Source organism: Pelophylax lessonae, assembly GCF_965119305.1.
Source record: "Pelophylax lessonae genome assembly, chromosome: 4".
NCBI classification, from domain to species: domain Eukaryota; kingdom Metazoa; phylum Chordata; class Amphibia; order Anura; family Ranidae; genus Pelophylax; species Pelophylax lessonae.
In genome coordinates, this window is record NC_138771.1 from 452,897,202 (window position 1) to 452,915,460 (window position 18,259).

General features: G+C 50.1%; 1 protein-coding gene across 1 annotated transcript in view; it reads left to right on the forward strand.

Annotated features, from left to right (window-relative positions):
• The window catches only part of LOC309552698 (uncharacterized protein), a gene marked incomplete at its 5' end in the record, with an annotated part of 175,645 nt that overhangs the window by 32,348 nt on the left and 125,038 nt on the right, over window positions 1-18,259 (forward strand). The window contains 3 exons of the mRNA XM_082253624.1: window positions 5,616-5,765; window positions 6,247-6,384; window positions 13,265-13,384. Coding sequence (XP_082109750.1) covers window positions 5,616-5,765; window positions 6,247-6,384; window positions 13,265-13,384 — 408 coding nt within the window. The remainder of the gene's footprint in view (window positions 1-5,615; window positions 5,766-6,246; window positions 6,385-13,264; window positions 13,385-18,259) is intronic.

The window sequence follows — 18,259 nt, forward strand, 5'->3', positions numbered from 1 at the left end:
CTTCGCTGGAAACGTCTCAACCCCTATCGCCCACGTGTTACCAGCGTCTTTTCATGGCTGACGGCACCCCTACTTGCGGTGGGAGGTCTCCAGTTTCTGAGCGGTGCCCGCTATTGGACTGGTGAGTACTGTACCCCCTTGTCCCTGGGGACGTTTGGGGGGATTGTGGGCCCAATCTTAGATAGCAGGGGATGGTCTCTGTAGGATCCCTATTCTGGCCGGGTTTGGGGTTCTCTGTGTGGGACTGCTGTAAGGGTCTCCCTGGGGTCACTGCGGATGGCTGGAATGTGTTTTGTGCACTTATTTGCCGCCTGTTAGGTGCGGCCACCATTTTGTGTGGTGTGCAGAATCTGAGCTCTGTGAGTCAGCAGCCATGTGGGGATTCTGCTGTGGTTTCCCGGTCGGGGGCCATCTTGGCTGTGGGCAACATGCCTGGTAAGGGCAGCGGCCATTTTCCCTGTGACTTTTGCCATAGGCTTACAGAGGCACCTTGTCTCTGGGCTTGAGGGCTGGCCTCTAGCGATGTGAGGTCACTTCCTCATTTTTATCCTGTGTAAAATGGGCTGACAGACTGGGGATTTCTGCTTATATCTCGGCCATTATTTGACCAAATCTAATAATTTTTTTTGCTAGTGTGTTTTTTCAATGGGCTATTTCAGTTGGGGTAGATTGCAGGGAGCGCCCGTGGGAAACACCGATTTAAAGGGCCAGCGTCCTTTTTAATTTAAGGCAAAAATGGTCTCCCGTGATAAATCCCCCGCAGACCTGGTCGGGACTTCGAGTACACCTGAATCTTCTCCCCTGGCACCCATATCTGCTGCTCTGGCGACTTTGGCATCCCAGGTGAATCTGCTGATGTCGGCACGCTCCTCCATAAAAAAACGGCCTGTGCTCTCCCAGTCCTCTGACTCTGAGCCCGAATTGGTCATCATGGACGATGGTCACGTTGAGGGAGAGGAGGAGGGGGAATCTTCCTCCTCGGTAGCGCGGGAACACGCTACGATGGATGCTCTCATGGGCGTCCTAACAGAAATTCTCTATCTTAACGATGTGCCAGCTCAGTCAAGTGAGCGGTCTGTTTTGCTTGGGTTCTGCAGACCCCAGACAGTCGGGTCAGGTTTTTTCCTGCCCAGTGGGTTTTCACAAGATCGTGGATGGCCAGTGGCGGCGCATTTAGCGCATGTTGGTGGGGACTAGGCGTTTTTTCACCCTTTCTCCATTTTTTGGAGGCGGTAGACGAACGTTGGTCGTCCCCAAGCAGGGGATCACACTGTGTCTAGGCTGACTAAGTCCTCCTTGCTGCTGGTAGGCAATTCCCGGTATTCAGGGATCCGGCTGATAGATGTGTGGAAACGCTTGCCCGCCTCATTTATCTAGTGGCGGGTTCCCTGTTAGAACCTGTGTTTTGCCTCAGTGATGGCCTCTCAGGCGCTTATGACATGGTGCAAGGGGCTCCGCAGCAGGATCAGCTCATCCACACTGCGATGTTCCTGGGTGACGCGGCCTTGGACGTGGTTCCGTTGGTCGCCCGGTTGTCGGTGGTGGGGATTGCGATCCACCGCATTACATGGTAAAGTGCTGGTCGGTTGACCACGTGTCCTAAAAGACGGCGTCTGAGGTCCCCTTTGAGGGGGATCGCCCTTTTGGGGTAACTCTAGCTGAGTTGATATGGGGCTCACGGGAGGGGGCCCTCCTTCAAGACTCCACATAATTGCCTTCGTGCCTTTGGGACGCAGGAGAGGGGTATTCCTTTCCGTCTTCCCGGTGGCCACCAGGAGCTGTGGTCAGGTAAGCCAAACGCCGGTCAGTCTGGTTCGGCGGCCCAGTTCACCTCTCCCTAAAGGGAAGCCCTCCCCGTTGTCAGGGTGGGGGGACGTCTGCTTGCTTTTCAGGAACCCTGGTTGTCTCGCATTCAGAACGGGAGGGTTCACGAACCAATTTGTTCAGAGCACAAGCTCGAGTTGATCTCGCCCCGCAGACAGGTTCCTCCTGTCCATTCTTAAGCTGTCCCCTGCTCATCTCAGAGCTCTCATGGGGGCTGTGCACGGTTTGCTTGCACACGGAGTCATGGTACCTGTTCTTTTTCGGGAAAAGTTTACGTGGTTTTGACTCAAATCTGTTCACGGTGCCCAAGAAAGAGGGCACCGTGTGTCCGATTCTGAACTGGTATTCCCTGAACCGCTTAGTGCGGGACGTTCAGGATGGGATCCATCTGGTCGGTGATGGCCTCGTTGAGGCCTGGGGAATTACTGCATCCATTGCCTTGCAGGGTGCGTATCTCCACATCCCTATTTTCGAGGGTCCTCTGAGCTGCTTCCGCTTTGCGGTGGCTGGGGAGCATTACCAGTTCGTGGCGTTGCCTTTCGGTTTCGCTTGGGCTCCCAGGGTTTTCACCAAGGGTTGGTTCCAGTCTAGCTTTGCTGCATTTTACGGGGCATTGCGGTCCTCGGTTGCCTGGGCGACCTCTTGCAAGGTCAAACTCATGTGTGACCTTGGCATAAGATCGGGCTGTGAAGGTCCAGACACTTCAGGTGTTTGGGTGGGCCGTCAATTTCAGAAGTCGGCGCTGACTCCCTCTACTCGTTTCCAGTACCTAGTTGGTCCTGGACTTTGCTCAATCTCGGGTCTTCCTTCCGGAGGACAAAAATCGGGACTTTGCGGGAGGAGATCGGAGCTCACAGGAATGACGATCTCTCCTCTTTATGGACCTGCATGCGGTTTCTGGGACGGCTGGTCTCGGCCTTCGAAGCAGTTACGTTTGCTCAATTTCACACCAGGTTTCTGCGAGCAGAGACCCTGGACAGGTGGGTCAGGACACCTCAGTCCTTGGAAAGGACCTCCTGTGGTGGCGCTGGACACTGTCCTTGACAAAATGTCGGTCCTTCCGACCTCTATTATGGACGGTTGTCACCACGGATGCCAGCCTGTCGGGCTGGGGAGGAGTTCTGGGCACGTTTTGCACCCAGGGGACTTGGTCGGCGGGGGAGACTTTTCTACCACTCAACGTCTTGGAGCTCCGAGCAATCACGCTTTGTCTGTTTTTTCCAGTCCTGCGGAACGGCGTGGATCAGCATCTGGTGCTGAATAAGGCCAAGGGTCTGTTGTGGGCCTTGGCCGTCTTGTTTCAAGGACCTTGGGCGTCGATTTCTTTGGTCCGCACCTTCATTCAAGAGGGGCGGCATTTGGCTCACCCCGAGGGGAGCTCTCTTGCTTCCATGGGACCTGAATTTGGTTGTTGTCAGTGTTAAATAAACCTCACTTCGACACCCTCAGGGAGATGTCTCGGTCTGTGTTGTCACGAAAAGTTGCTTTTCTGGTGGCCATCACGTCAGCTCGCAGAGTGTCTGAATTGGCAGCCTTGTCCTGCCATTCACCTTATCTGGTACTTCATAGAGATAAGGTGGTTCTGCGACTTTTTTTTTTAAGTCAATCTTTCTTTTTTTTTTTTTTTCTTCCCCCAAGGTGGTTTTCTTCATTCCACCTCAATGAGGATATTGTGTTCCCTTCGCTGGATACACAACCCAAGCATCCTACGGAGTTTGCCTTGCATTCTCTGGCTGTGGTCCTGACGGTCGAGGTCTACCTGTCCGCCACGAAGTCGATTCAGCAGTTTGATTCTCGGTTTGTTCTTCCTGAGGGACCTTGGAAGGGCTTGGCCGCCTTCGCGGGGACCATTTCTAAGTGGATGAGACAGACGATTGTTCCATCCCGGGTCAGGTTCCTCCTTTCCCGGTAAAGGCTCTTCTTACTCGAGCCGTTAGTGCCTCTTGGGTTTTTCGCCATCGGGCGTCTGTGGCTCAGGTGTGCAAGGCGGCGACCTGGTCGTCCGTGCAATTTTTCGCTAAGTTTTACAAACTTGACGTTTTGGCATCTTCGGATTCTTCCTTTGGCCGCAAAGTTTTGAGTGCGGCAGTTGTGTAAGGGGACATGGATTTTTACTGTCCCTCCTTGTTGGGGTATTTTTTTCTGGGTTTGTTCGTTTTTTTCCTGTGGGTTCGGGTGTTTACTGGCCCGGCTGTTTACGTTGCCTTCTAACATGGTTGCGTTTCTTTCCCACCCCTCATACCTGCACTGCTTTGGGACATCCCAATAGTGAAGGCCAATACTATCGGGCGGCGACTGTCAGAGGACGTAAGAGAAAATAGAATTTTTTCTAAGAACTTACCGTAAAATTCTTTTCTCTGAGTCCTCTGACAGTCGCCGCCACCCACCCCTCTGGTTTTTGGAGTTGGGGGTTGTTACCTTCCGGTACTGCTTGCTACAAACTGAGGCCCCCTAGTGGTGTGCTGAGGTACAAAAAGTTTGTTTTTGTATTAACCTGTTAATGAGTTAATCTGCCTAGCCAGCTCCTGCGGAGTGCGCCATTACCCAATAGTGGTAAAAAGTTTTGTTTTTGTATTAACCTTTTAATGAGTTAACCTGCCTAGCCAGCTCCTGCGGAGTGCGCCATTACCCAATAGTGAAGGCTAATACCATCGGGCGGCGACTGTCAGAGGACTCAGAGAAAATAATCTTACGGTAAGTTCTTACAAAAAATTATATTATAGATAGAGATATATATATATATATATATATATATATATATATATATATATATATATATATATATATATATATATATATATACACAAATGGAGAGGGGGTTAATTTTAACCGCTTACTACCCGCCCGCCATCAAATGACGGAGGAGCGGTGTACCTATTATCCTATTACCAGAACAGCCTCGGGGGCACACTGTCAGTGTGTGAGCCGAGGCGAGCCGATCAGCGGCTCCTCCTCATAGGGAACACAGAGAAATGTAATCAGGGCACTGATCACCAGTGCCCTGATTACACAGGAGGGAAATAAACTGCTATAACTGCCCACCATCAGTGCCCGCCATCAGTGCCCCCTATCAGTGCCCACAATCAGTGCCCATAGTGCTGCCAGTCAGTGCCTGCTCATCTAGGCACTGATGAGCACTGACTGGCAGCACTATGGGCACGGAGTGTGGGCACTGATGGTGCTGCTCATCAGTGCCGCCCATCAGTGCTCGTCAGTGTCCATCAGTGCCGCCCCTCAGTGCCACCTCAGTTCAGTGCCCAACAGTGCCACCTATCAGTGCTCATCAGTGCCACCTATCAGTGCGGCATATTAGTACCTCCTCATCAGTGCCACCTCATCGGTGCCCATCAGTGCTGCCTCATCAGCGCACATCAGTGAAGGAGAAAAATGTATTTATTTTAAATAAAATTTTATTTTTTACTCACAGAAAATAAGAAAAACTTCAAAATTTTCTGACTTTTTTTCATTTTTTTGTAAGAAATAAACCCAGAGGTGATTAAATACCACCAAAAGAAAGCTCTATTTGTGTGAAAAAAAATGATAAAAATTTCATATGGGTACAGTGTAGCATGACCGCGCAATTGTAATTCAAAGTGTGAGAGCGCTGAAAGCTGAAAATTGGCCTGGGCAGGAAGGGGGTGAAAGTGCACAGTAGACAAGTGGTTAAACAAAGGTAGATTTTCATATATGTGAGAAGTGTCAGGATTGGCTGGGGGCTGAGGTGGTTAACATTTTAAATGCCTTCATTTGAATTCTTGTTTTGATTATGCTGCTGCTACTCTCTTGACCAGAAACCTGCTACAGCTCTTCAATCAACACAGCCAAAATCTCCCAGTGGGGGCCCTAAACAGGCAGCTGTGATGGCCAAGTCAAAGACCTCACAGCCCAACGGTGATAGCTCGGAGGAGGAGTCCGATAGTGATGAGGAAGCGGCTGCTAAGGTGCTGAAGGGTATTTTTGTTTGTTTAAATGTTTTTATACAATTATTTGCTTTTTTTTTTTTTTGTTTTTGCCCCCATTTTTCATGTGCTGAACTCAAAGATCTAAGATCAACTCTATGTGAAGGAGATGTGTTGCACTGCGTGAGACAAATACAGTAAAACTGCACATTTTAGAGTGGCTTATTGTAGCCAGCCTAAGGCACGCCTGTGTAATGCTGTCTAATCAGAATCCTGATCAAAGGAGAAGTGCTCACTAACAGATTTAGACAGGTTTGTGAACAATATTTGAGAGAAATAGGCCTTTTGTGTACATAGAAAAAGTCTTAGATTATTGAATTCGGCTCATGAAAAATTGGGGCAAAAACAAAGTGCTGCGTTTTTTATAATTTTTTTCACAGTATAGACTACAGTCTTTATATACCAGCAGTATTAATAAAAGGCATTCTGTCCATGTTTTTGGGGGGTTTTTTTGTTTTTTTAGACCACTCCTGCAGTTCAGGTCAAGAAATCGGCTCCCACTTCTTCCGTCCTGACTGGTAAACCATCTCCTGCCGTTCAGGTTCCAGATTCTGATGCCGATTCAGAGAGCAGTGAATCGTCTGATACAGAGCATAAGCAGGTATTTAAAAAAAAAACAAAAAAAAAAACACTAGTATGAACTGTCCTGTATCTTACAGTAGAAATGAGACTGAGGTAGATTACCAGTGCAGTGAACCAATCAGGTTCTGTTGCTTTGCATATTTTTCTCAGTCTTGCATATATTAGCCAGTGGGAGCTCTTGAAGGGGTAATATGAATATAAAGTAGTTTTCAGTTTGCATAAGTGTATTTAATTTGGACAATTTTTTTTTTTAAATTTTATTGTATGCATCTAGCGTTCTAAAAGCACTGCACCGATTAATGTTCCTGAAGGAAAACCTGCTGTAGTTGGCAGGCTGGTGACCAAACCCGCTGCAGCAGATGCCTCAGAGAGCAGTGATTCTGATGATGAAGAAAAAGCTCAGGTATAGCCTACTTTTTGCAGACTCAGCAGCCTGGTCAGCTGGTTAAGAACATCAGACATGTATGTAGCACCCTCCTAGATAGGTGCTAGATAGGGAGTGTAATTTGCTCTGCCTGCTTATCAGGAGAGTGGCAGATAAAACCTAGTTGCTCTGTCTGCTTATCAGGGGAGCAGGATTTCTAGTCAGTCCTGTTGCATGTGTCCATGTGTAATGCATCTGGCCTGAGGGAGTGTCCTCACTGTATCCAATAGGGCAGCCTGTTTAACAGTGGAGGAAACCCAGGCAATGACATACAGACTTTGTAACTGTTCCAGAGGGTTGGCACAGACAGTGGTGCATCCTGGGATATGTTATAAAAGCCAAGGGCACATGTGGCAGGGTGTCTTTGAGTGGGAACCCAGCTCCCAGGAGGAGGGTGATGGCTGTCTCTCCTCTGGTTTGCTGTGGTTGGTGGTCAGCCTAGTGGACCAGAAAGTGTGGCTGAATCCAGAGGTCCAGTGGAAGCTGACTGTGGAGGTGAAGGCAGAGCAACTCTGGAAAAACAGTGTCCGTGAGTACAGGGAAGCTTGCCAAGGGGTCTGCCCTGGAAGGGAACCACTCCAGTGGCTAGAGTCAGCGGACGGGTGTCAGCCCACAGGCAATGAGAGTAAAGGGGGTGCCAAATTATTAACCCTTAAGAGAGTATTCAAGCGGGAACAGTAATCTTATCTTCAGTTTAGTGGAAAGGTGAAGCAGCGGCCTTGCCGCATTTTACAGTGAGTTGTCCTCAAGATTGTGCATAGTTCATAGTTGAAGTATCCCACTCACCCCTTCTCCTGTCCCAGTTCTAAATAAAAACACAAAAACCAACATCCCCTGGCTTGATTATTGAATGAGCCCAGGACTTTCAATGCCATTTGTCTGCTACCAGTTGCTAAGGGTAACCCAGGGGAATCCAGAAAGTGAAAATCTCAGCAGCTCTCCTAGGGGGCAGTGCTACATTTGGGGGCTCATCCAGGATATCACCCTGGGTTACCGGAATGGTTGCTAACTGCAATGGCCAAAGAAAATTTCCAAACATGTAATTTTCCTCTCAAGAACTGTGTTCTAATGCTCAAGTGAAGTGTGAGGCCTGCTCTACAGGAGATACGGAGAGTGGGATGAAGAATCAAATGCACAGTGATGGTTGGCAATGGAAGACCCTTTTGTCAGAACTGTAAATTGTCTACTCAAGTGTGCCAGAGAGTGGGAGAGTTGCATCTTACTGTAAAAATGGAATGTGTCTGCTTAACAGTAGATGGTGCAAGTGTGGACGGAGAAAATGGCATCCGAGGGCACGTCGATCGGTGTGCCAGGGGCCATGTGTGTGCCAGAGCTATGCAGGAAAAGACTGTGCACCCAATGACAGCGGGACATTCTTCCAAAGTAGTGGCAGTGAGGATGCTGTAAAGAAACTTGTTGACCATGCATTTAATGACAGCGGGACATTTTTCCAGGACAGTATGACGAGGCTTGCTTATACAGTGCCTTGCGAAAGTATTCGTCCCCCTTGAACTTTGCGACCTTTTGCCACATTTCAGGCTTCAAACCTAAAGATCTAAAACTGTCATTTTTTTTTTTTTTTGTGAAGAATCAACAAGTGGGAAACAATCATGAAGTGGAACGAAATTTATTGGATATTGCAAACTTTTTTAACAAATAAACTGAAAAATTGGGCGTGCAAAATTATTCAGCCCCCTTAAGTTAATACTTTGTAGCGCCACCTTTTGCTGGGATTACAGCTGTAAGTCGCTTGGGATATGTCTATCAGTTTTGCATATCGAGAGACTGAAATTTTTGCCCATTCCTCCTTGCAAAACAGCTCGCGCTTATTGAGGTTGGATGGAGAGCGTTTGTGAACAGCAGTTTTCAGTTTTTTCCACAGATTCTCGATTGGATTCAGGTCTGGACTTTGACTTGGCCATTCTAACACCTGGATATGTTTATTTGTGAACCATTCCATTGTAGATTTTGCTTTGTTTTGGATCATTGTCTTGTTGGAAGACAAATCTCCGTCCCAGTCTCAGGTCTTTTGCAGACTCCATCAGGTTTTCTTCCAGAATGGTCCTGTATTCGGCTCCATCCATCTTCCCATCAATTTTAACCATCTTCCCTGTACCTGCTGAAGAAAAGCAGGCCCAAACCATGATGCTGCCACCACCATGTTTGACAGTGGGGATGGTGTGTTCAGGGTGATGAGCTGTGTTGCTTTTATGCCAAACATAACGTTTTGCATTGTTGCCAAAAAGTTTGATTTTGGTTTCATCTGACCAGAGCACCTTCCTTCCACATGTTTGGTGTGTCTCCCAGGTGGCTTGTGGCAAACTTTAAACAACACTTTTTATGGATATCTTTTAGAAATGGCTTTCTTCTTGCCACTCTTCCATAAAGGTTAGATTTATGCAGTATACGACTGATTGTTGTCCTATGGACATAGTCTCCCACCTCAGCTGTATGATCTCCAGAGTGATCATGGGCCTCTTGGCTGCATCTCTGATCAGTCTTCTCCTTGTATGAGCTGAAAGTTTAGAGGGACGGCCAGGTCTTCTTAGATTTGCAGTGGTCTGATACACCTTCCATTTCAATATTATCGCTTGCACAGTGCTCCTTTGGGATGTTTAAAGCTTGGGAAATCTTTTTGTATCCAAATCCGGCTTTAAATTTCTCCACAACAGTATCTCAGACCTGCCTGGTATGTTCCTTGTTCTTCATGATGCTCTCTTTAAACGGACCTCTGAGACTATCACAGTGCAGGTGCATTTATACGGAGACTTGATTACACACAGGTGGATTATATTTATCATCATTATTCATTTAGGTAAACATTGGATCATTCAGAGATCCTCACTAAACTTCTGGAGAGAGTTTGCTGCACTGAAAGTAAAGGCGCTGAATAATTTTGCACGCCCAATTTTTCATTTTTTTTTTTAACAAAGTTTGAAATATCCAATACATTTCGTTCCACTTCATGATTGTGTTCCACTTGTTGATTCTTCACAAAAAATTACAGTTTTATATCTTTGTTTGAAGCCTGAAATGTGGCAAAAGGTCGCAAAGTTCAAGGGGGCCGAATACTTTCGCAAGATACTGTACAAGTGCTAAGAAGAGAACTGTCGGCTGAACATCGGACAGCGGGACAATTCTACTGAATAGCAGAGAGGGTCAGCTGGCTCAGAGAGTGATGGAGGTGCAGCTGGAGCCCTGGTACAAGTAAGGATGGCAGATGCGTGCCGATTGAAGAGCATGGTACGCTTTGCAGTAACTTCCATGCAGGCTGGGCTGAGATGGAGTGGCATCGGAGGGGTTACTGTACCATGTGGGAAAGTGCAAGCTGGAGAAATCTGCCTAGCAGGAGGAGCCACCGCCAATCCAAAGTCGTGGGCTGAGACGCCGCCTACGCACAGCCAATCCAGAAAGAGGGAGTCCATAAATTATTTCCGCTTTCGGGTGGAGCTGAGAGGGAGACGTGTGGAGAAGCAAGATGGCGAGTACCGGAGTGAGCCGGAGCGCAGAGGCTATCCTGTTGGCGGAGATCCTGCGGAGCAGACCGGAGTGCCGATATCGACCCTGTGGGATACACAGGGGTGCGCTTAGTGCACGATGGAAGACTGGCATTGTGTACCAGAGGAGGCGTGAAGCACTTGGGCCTGGTATGTAGTCAGTGTCTGAGTGTTACCATGCGGATGCGAGTTTTTGGGCCAGTGCGGGCAGTGAAGGTTAGCCCAGAAGATTGAGTGTGACATGGGAGACCGGGGTCACTCATGCCCTGTCGGCTGTAGAAGTGGGACCCTTTGTGGTCAGAGGAAGAGGAATCCTTAGAGTACTAGCGGAACTATTCTCTATGCAATCTGCCGGTGATATAGTGTGCAAAGTGAGGGAAACCCGAACTTCCGAGTCTGTGTGCATGCAGGTAGTGTGGGCGAGGGAAGCGGCCACCTGATGTACAGAAAATTGCAGTGGCAGAAACCAAGTCTGCTCCAATTAAGGTAGAGGAGAATAGATGGCCTGCGGTGACCAAGGCTGTGAGTGTGAGCAGCGAGGAAGAGGCCGGGGTCATCGGTGTGGGGTCTCCCAGTTTCCAGCATCGGTATGGATCCTTGGAGGAAGGTTTGGATGTGTGGAAATCAGAGGAAGAGACCGAATGGGACTGGGGATCGAATTCAGTCCAAGTGTTCCTGATGAGAGGAGACCAGGGATTCCGTGGTGCGAGGACAGTGCGCCAGGAATCTGGTGTTCTGCAAGGCCTATGCTAATCGGGTCCCAGATCTATCCACAACCTCAAAACTATGCCCGGGCCCGGGATCAAAATGAGGCCTATGCCTCTCTCATCAAAAGAGAAGAGACCCTATATTCTCGACCTGGGAGAGGTAACCGGAAAACCCTCTCCAGATTCTCCAGGATGCAAAGATGGATACAGCTGAAGGTGGCCTTAGAGTATGGGTATGACTATCCCTAAGCACCATGGGAGGTCATGCTGGAGATAGAGGCCAAAAGAGAAGCTTGGTGTGATGAGGCTGTATGGGACTTTCTTTGTCCCTAAACCCTATCGCAATCAGTGTAAGCTGGACTTGTGGAAGACCTTCCTATCGGTGAAGGTTCGGTGAAGGTGCAGTGGAATCATGGGCGGGCTATCTACATAGACCGGGTAGAGGTCCGCCGCCCAGATGTATCTGGCCTGGCTTGGTCAATCAGAATAAAAGATGACAAGGGTAAAGTTGTGCGGGTTCCCCATCCGGACTATTACTGTTAGAGACCGACTCTCGAATCTCATTAAGGCTGGCTAGCCTGTGCTTTGTTGGCTGTGATGCATACAGCGCAAGTTCAAGTTTGGTTGCTGTTAGTGCTCAAGCCCTATTCCCATTACCCTTTACCATTCTATCTTTGCAAGAAGGGTTGAGGAAATCCCACAAAAATATGACTGCGTAGTGGATTAATCAGAGAGGGCCGCCCCTCTAACTTTCAAGAGAAAGGACTCTGGACCTATCACAGTGACACTATTGAGGAGATCCATCGGGCCAGGATCCTGTTGTTCAGCAATTAAGAGAACACTCTGTGGAGTAAGTGGGCCATCAGGCTGAAGATGAGGGTTTTCTACAGAGAGACTCTTGTCCATGAGATGCCCCGTGAAGATTTGACAGACCAACAGGTTGTCAATGGACCTTTGCTGGGTACCACCCAAGGAGGGGGGGGGGGGTGCTGACCCGAAGTCTCTTTGGTGGGGGGGTGTCCTAGTGTGCGGGGACCCCGAAGAGACTGCTAACCCACCAGGTTGGACCGGTTGTTCAGGCTCCAGCAACAAAGATCCTGTCGGAAGAGGACTTTTCGTGTCTTAATGATCTGGCAGGCAGAGTTGTGGTAGCTAGTTAGTGACAGGGTGCCCCTGAACGCCGTGTCAAGCCTGCTGCCAAAGTCGTGCAGCTTGGGATGATGGGTGAGAAGACCGCCTCTGTGTGAGGGCCTTCTCACCGACTAGTAAGGAATGTGGAAACTTCTGTGATCCAAATGCTAAAAATGTTAATGTATTTTTTTCTGGTGCAGGTTGCCAAGGAAGTAGTTTAGTCAGGATAATGTATGTACTCACCAGAGTTTTGTTTGGTGGGGAGTGCATTACTTTAATGCACCTGAAATGTATTATACTGTACTGAGAGATTGTCCATTTTTTTCATCTTTATTGAATGTACATTTGTTTTTCCCTTTCCCCCTTTTCCAAGTTGGTGGGATACTCCATGGATTTTTCCGGTTGGAGTTTTTGAAGGGGGCGGCTGCCCCAGAGCCAATGGGGACATGGCTCATTTTTGGTGGGGGGTGGATGTAGCACCCTCCTAGACAGGTGCTAGATACGGAGTGTAATTTTCTCTGCCTGCTTATGAGGAAAGTGGCAGGTAAAACCTAGTTGCTCTGTCTGCTTATCAGGGGAGCAGGATTTCTAGTCAGGCCTGTTGCATGTGTCCATGTGTGATTCATCTGGTCTGAGGTAGTGTCCCCACTGTATCCAATAGGGGAGCCTGATGGACAGTGGAGCAAACCTAGCCAATGACACACAGGCTTTGTAACTGTCCCAGTGGGTTGGCACAGACAGTGGTGCATCCTGGGATATGATATAAAAGCCAAGGGCACATGTGGCAGGGTGTCTTTGGGCGGAAGCCAGGTTCCAGGAGGAGAGAGTATTCAAGCGGGAACAGTAATCTTATCTTCACTTCAGTGGCAAGGTGAAGCAGCTGCTTTGCCGCATTCTACAGTTAGTTGTCCTCAAGATTGTGCATAGTTCATCCCTTCTATCCCAGTTCTAAATAAAAACACAAAAACCAACATCCTATGGATTGATTGGCAGAGCCAAGGACTTTCAATGCCGTTTGTCTGCTACCAGTCGCTAGGGGTAACCCAGGGGAATCCAGAAAGTGTAAATCTCAGCAGCTCTCTAGGGGGCAGTGCTACATGTATAATTTTAAAAACCTATTTTTTTTTGGTTTTCCTGTAGCTTAAACCTTCAGCTGTGTCAAGTGGAGTAAAGGGAAAACAGACAGTTTCCACTGCTTTGAAACCAGATGAAAGCTCAGAAGAAAGTGAATCTGAAAGTGATGAGAAGTCTGTAAAACCGGTATGCAACATTTTTATTTATTTTATTTATTTTGGCCTTTTTGTTCTTTTGGCACTTTATCTTAAAGTGATATTAAAGTCTTAAAAAAAGAAAAAAAAAGGTCCCTCGCCGTTGCGCTTGGCCCCTCCGGTCCCTCGCCGGTGCGCTTGGCAGCAAGCAGCTTGCTTTGGGGGCACCTGAGCTGAGCTGCTACTGTGTTCATTCAGACACACAGTTGCAGCTCAGTCCCACCTTCTCTCCTCATTGGCTCACTGACTTTGATTGACAGCAGCGGGAGCCAATGGCACCCACTGCCGTGTCTCAGCCAATCAGGAGGGAGAATCCCATACAGCTGCTCCTCTCATACAACATCGCTGGATCGAGATGGAGCTCAGGTGAGTGTTGTCTGAAGCTGGGCATTAAAGTGAACATATGTTTTTCACATGCAGGACAAGGCAGCAGGTTTGCATCACCTGCCAAGAGCAGGAGAAGCTGCTCTCTCCTTATGTGACAGTCCACATGCTTCTTGGTCCCTGTATAAGGTTCAGGTGTTTTCTTTGCTCCTGGCAACTGAATGTAGCGGTGGATAAACAAACTACCGTTGTCAGTTCCACTGCTTCTTCCCCTCCTTCCCGAAATGTAATGTAAAAGGATGATATAAAATGAGAATAAGGGCCCCTCTGTTTTATTTAAAGGAAACCATAATTTCTCTTACGTCCTCCGACAGTCGCCGCCTCTTCATATTCGTCACATATGGGGTATTAGACTTTGCTCCGAAGGAGTAGCTAGGCAACAGAATATGTTAACAATAAAGCTTTAACATATCCCACCCTCAAGGGGTGGTCCCCTCAGTCAATACCCTCCTACTTCCTGCAACCATATCTCAGTTTTAATGTCTAGCTTGTCAGGAGTGGCTGGCTCTCTCTGTGCTGGGACTTTTTGTCCCAGACTCTTTCTTCTTTTTGATATTTTGTTTGAGTTTTCTCTCTACCTTTACTTAGCTGTTATTTTTGTCAGCATTAGTTAGTTCTTCGGACGAAGAGGATCATGCGGACTGGGTCTCGGGCTGATCCCCCTGGTCGCAGGTCGTGGGTCAGTGGCTTCCCAGTCTGCCATCGAGCGTTCAGCCAGGTAACGCTCCTGGCACGGTGAACGACCCATCCCTGTTCGGTGCAGGGATGATTGGTGAGGTGGCTACCTCACCGGACGCTGTGCGGTTTCTGAACCGCCATTGTGTGCGTCTTGAGTAGCGACTCTCCCTGCCTCATGTGCAGCGGCTTGTTCGCCTGTGCGGGTTCCCCACGCCATGTGAGGTAAGTGTATCTATGTGGGGACCTGTCTGTCTGGGGGGGTCTCAGTCTGGGACTGTGTAACCTGCCTTTAATCACACTGCTTGTCTCCCTATCTCTCGGCTGCATGCTGTGGGCTGCAAGGGGGGGGGGGAGCTGTATGACACTGAGTATGTCAGGCTGGGCAGTGTGAGGAGCTGTGTGCTGTGGGGCATGTTTTTAATGGCATGTTGGGGCATATACAGCGATCGCTGCGGCGATCTAACATGTATCCATATTATGGGATGATATTGTGTGTGATTTTATGCACTGTGGAGCGGCGATTTCGGCGCCAAACGGCGCCATTTTACCGGCGCCCGCTCCGGCCGCATGGTTTACATGCACGGCGGCCATTTTCTTGTAGCCTCCATAGGCTTACATAGAGCGCCCTGGCAGCATCACTTCCTCTCTCCTGGAAGCACCGATCGAGGCAGCAGCAGCAGCGGAGTCTCCTCAGGTTTTATCCTTCTATTCCTGTGTTCCATTGCCTGTATTCAGTCTGTATATTCCCTGTGGGGGTCTCATTGTGCCTGAGTGTGGTGCGGTGGGCTGCGCTTGCCGCGCTTGCTGTAAGGGGGCAGTTAACCCTTGGTTGTCTGGCATACAGGGGCAATGGATTCTCAGGAGGGCAAATTTCCCACAGTCTTGGTGGAAAGCCAGGGGACCGCTGTTTCCCCCCCAGGGGGGGATTTGGCCACTATTGTGGCTGGCCTTGCTGCACAGGTGCAAATGCTGGTGGCTGCTCAATCTACTAAACGGCCCAGAGTTGCTCTGTCCTCTGATTCTGAGGGTGAAGGTGATGGGGCTGTTCTGGCGGGGACCCCCCTATCGGGGTCCCGCTCCTCTCTGGATCTAGTGGGGTCTGAGGTAGAGGCTGAAGTTGAGGGGGTTGATAATTCTCCCCCTGGCTCGCCTGAAGAGCTTGCAATCATGGATGAGTCGATTGCTTCCATTAAGCAGACGCTACGTTTGCAGGACGAGGTGTGTCCCCCAGCTGCCTTGGCGGCTTATGGGACGCAGAGAAAACGCAGGACGCCGCAGGTCTTTCCCTGCAATGCTGATTTTCAGCGCGCTGTTAAGGACCAATGGCGCGATTTGCGCAAGCCTTTTGCGGTACCATGTAAATTTAAGCTGCGTTATCCTTTCTCGCCTGCCACTGATGAACGGTGGTGTGTGCCTCCGCCAGTAGATCATGCTATTGCGGTTTTGAACAAAGCCACTGCGATCCCGGCAGAGGGATCCCCTATTTTCCGTGATGCCACGGATAGGAGACTGGAGTCTCTTGCCCGTCATACTTATTCTGTTACGGGTTCTATGCTTAAGGCTCTGTTTGCTTCTCTCATGGCGGCCCAGGCGATCGCAAGTTGGACGCAAATGCTTAGGCGCGTCCTAGTGGCCGATTCGGCCTCAGCGGCGACCCTGGATATGGTGGATCAGATCCACCAGGGTGTCATGTATCTGTGTGATGCGGACCTGGACCTGATTCCGTTGGCCGCGCGTGTGCACAGCGTGGCGGTGTTGTCTCGCCGCCTGGTTTGGTTGAAATGTTGGTCGGTGGACCAATCTTCACGTAAAACCTTAGCCAATCTGCCTTATGATGGGTCTCGCCTTTTTGGGGAGTCCCTGGATGTGTTGATTAAGGGGATTACTGGGGGTAAGAGCACTCTCTTGCCCCATTTCCCCAAGGCTAAGGGGGCTTCTGGGAAGAAGCATGCTAATTTTCGGCCCCCTCAGGGGTCCTTTCGTGCCTTTCGGCCGCACTACAAGGGCAAACCGTTCAAGGGCCAGGGCTCTCAGAAGAAGCCCTGGTCTGGAAAACAGAAGTCCGGCCAATCCGGACCTGCGGCCCATAACAGTTCGGCCTGAAGGGGCGCCCTCACCCAGTTTTGGGGTGGGGGGACGCTTGCTCGGTTTTCTTCAGCCCTGGTTGGCCCGTGTGCGGGACAGATGGGTTCTGGAAATCGTTCGATCTGGTTACAAGATCGAGTTTCTCTCTCGGCCAGAGAGCAGATTTTTTCCCTCAAATCTACAACTGTCTCCAGAGCGCCTGCGGGATCTGCGCCTGGCGGTGCGGGACCTGAGGGCTCAGGGAGTGGTGGTTCCGGTGCCTCATCGGGACAGATTTCGGGGGTTTTATTCCAATCTGTTCACTGTGCCCAGAAAGGAGGGCAAGGTTCGTCCAATTCTGGACTTGAAAGCTCTGAACCGCTCTGTGCGGGTTCGCAAGTTCCGCATGGAATCCCTGCGCTCGGTGGTGGCTGCCCTGGTTCCGGGGGAATTCATGGCCTCCATCGATTTGAAGGATGCGTATCTTCACATCCCCATATTCGAGGGTCATCAGAGATACCTTCGATTTGCCATTGCGGAGGATCACTACCAGTTCGTGGCGTTGCCCTTTGGGCTCGCCTCGGCTCCGCGGGTCTTCACCAAGGTGCTTGCACCGGTTCTGGCATTATTGAGAGCCCAGGGCATTTCTGTCCTGGGGTATCTGGACGACATTCTGATTCGGTCTGCGACCAGTCAGGGTCTGGAGAAGGACCTGTCTGTCACGATGCATACTCTGCAGGAGTTCGGTTGGACGATAAATGTTCCAAAGTCGACTCTGAGTCCGTCGGTTCGTCTTCCCTATCTGGGAATGATACTGGACTCGGTGCAGGCGAAGGTCTTCCTGCCGGAAGACAAACTCAGGACTCTTCAGGAGGGAGTCAGGTCCCTCAGGGACGTTCCGAACTCGTCTCTGCGGACGTGTATGAGATGTCTGGGATTGATGGTCTCGGCTTTCGAGGCGATTCCTTTCGCGCAGTTTCACACGCGGGGTCTCCAAGCGGAGATCTTGTCCAAGTGGGACGGGCGACCTCAATCTCTGGATCTTCAGATCTCGTTGAGTCATCGCACCAGGGAAAACCTCCTGTGGTGGCTCCAGTCCCCGTTGGTGTCCGGGGGCAAGTCGTTTCGTCCGATCTCGTGGACGATAATCACCACGGATGCCAGCCTGTCGGGCTGGGGTGGTGTTCTGGGCGTTCTGTCCGCCCAGGGGACCTGGTCGGAGGGGGAGTCTTCCCTCCCGATCAACATTCTGGAATTGCGTGCGATAAGGCTCTGTCTTCATCGCTGGACGGACCGGCTGCAGGGCTGCCCGGTTCGGGTGCAGACGGACAATGCCACGGCGGTGGCCTACATCAACCACCAAGGGGGCACCAGGAGTGCCCGAGCGGCTCGAGAAGTGGCCGACATTCTGTCTTGGGCCGAGACTCATGTCCCGGCGATAACGGCGGTTCACATTCCGGGAGTGGAGAACTGGCAGGCGGACTATCTGAGTCGCCAGACCCTGGATCAGGGGGAATGGTCTCTCCACCCGGCTGTCTTCCAGATGTTGTGCGCGAAGTGGGGTCTTCCAGATGTGGACCTGTTCGCGTCTCGCCTCAACTACAAGGTGAAGAGGTTCGTGGCAAGGACGCGCGACCCTCGGGCGGACGCGTCGGACGCGTTAGTGGCCCCGTGGCATCAGTACAGGCTGATGTACGCGTTTCCACCGATTCAGTTGCTGTCCCGGTTCCTTCGCAGGTTA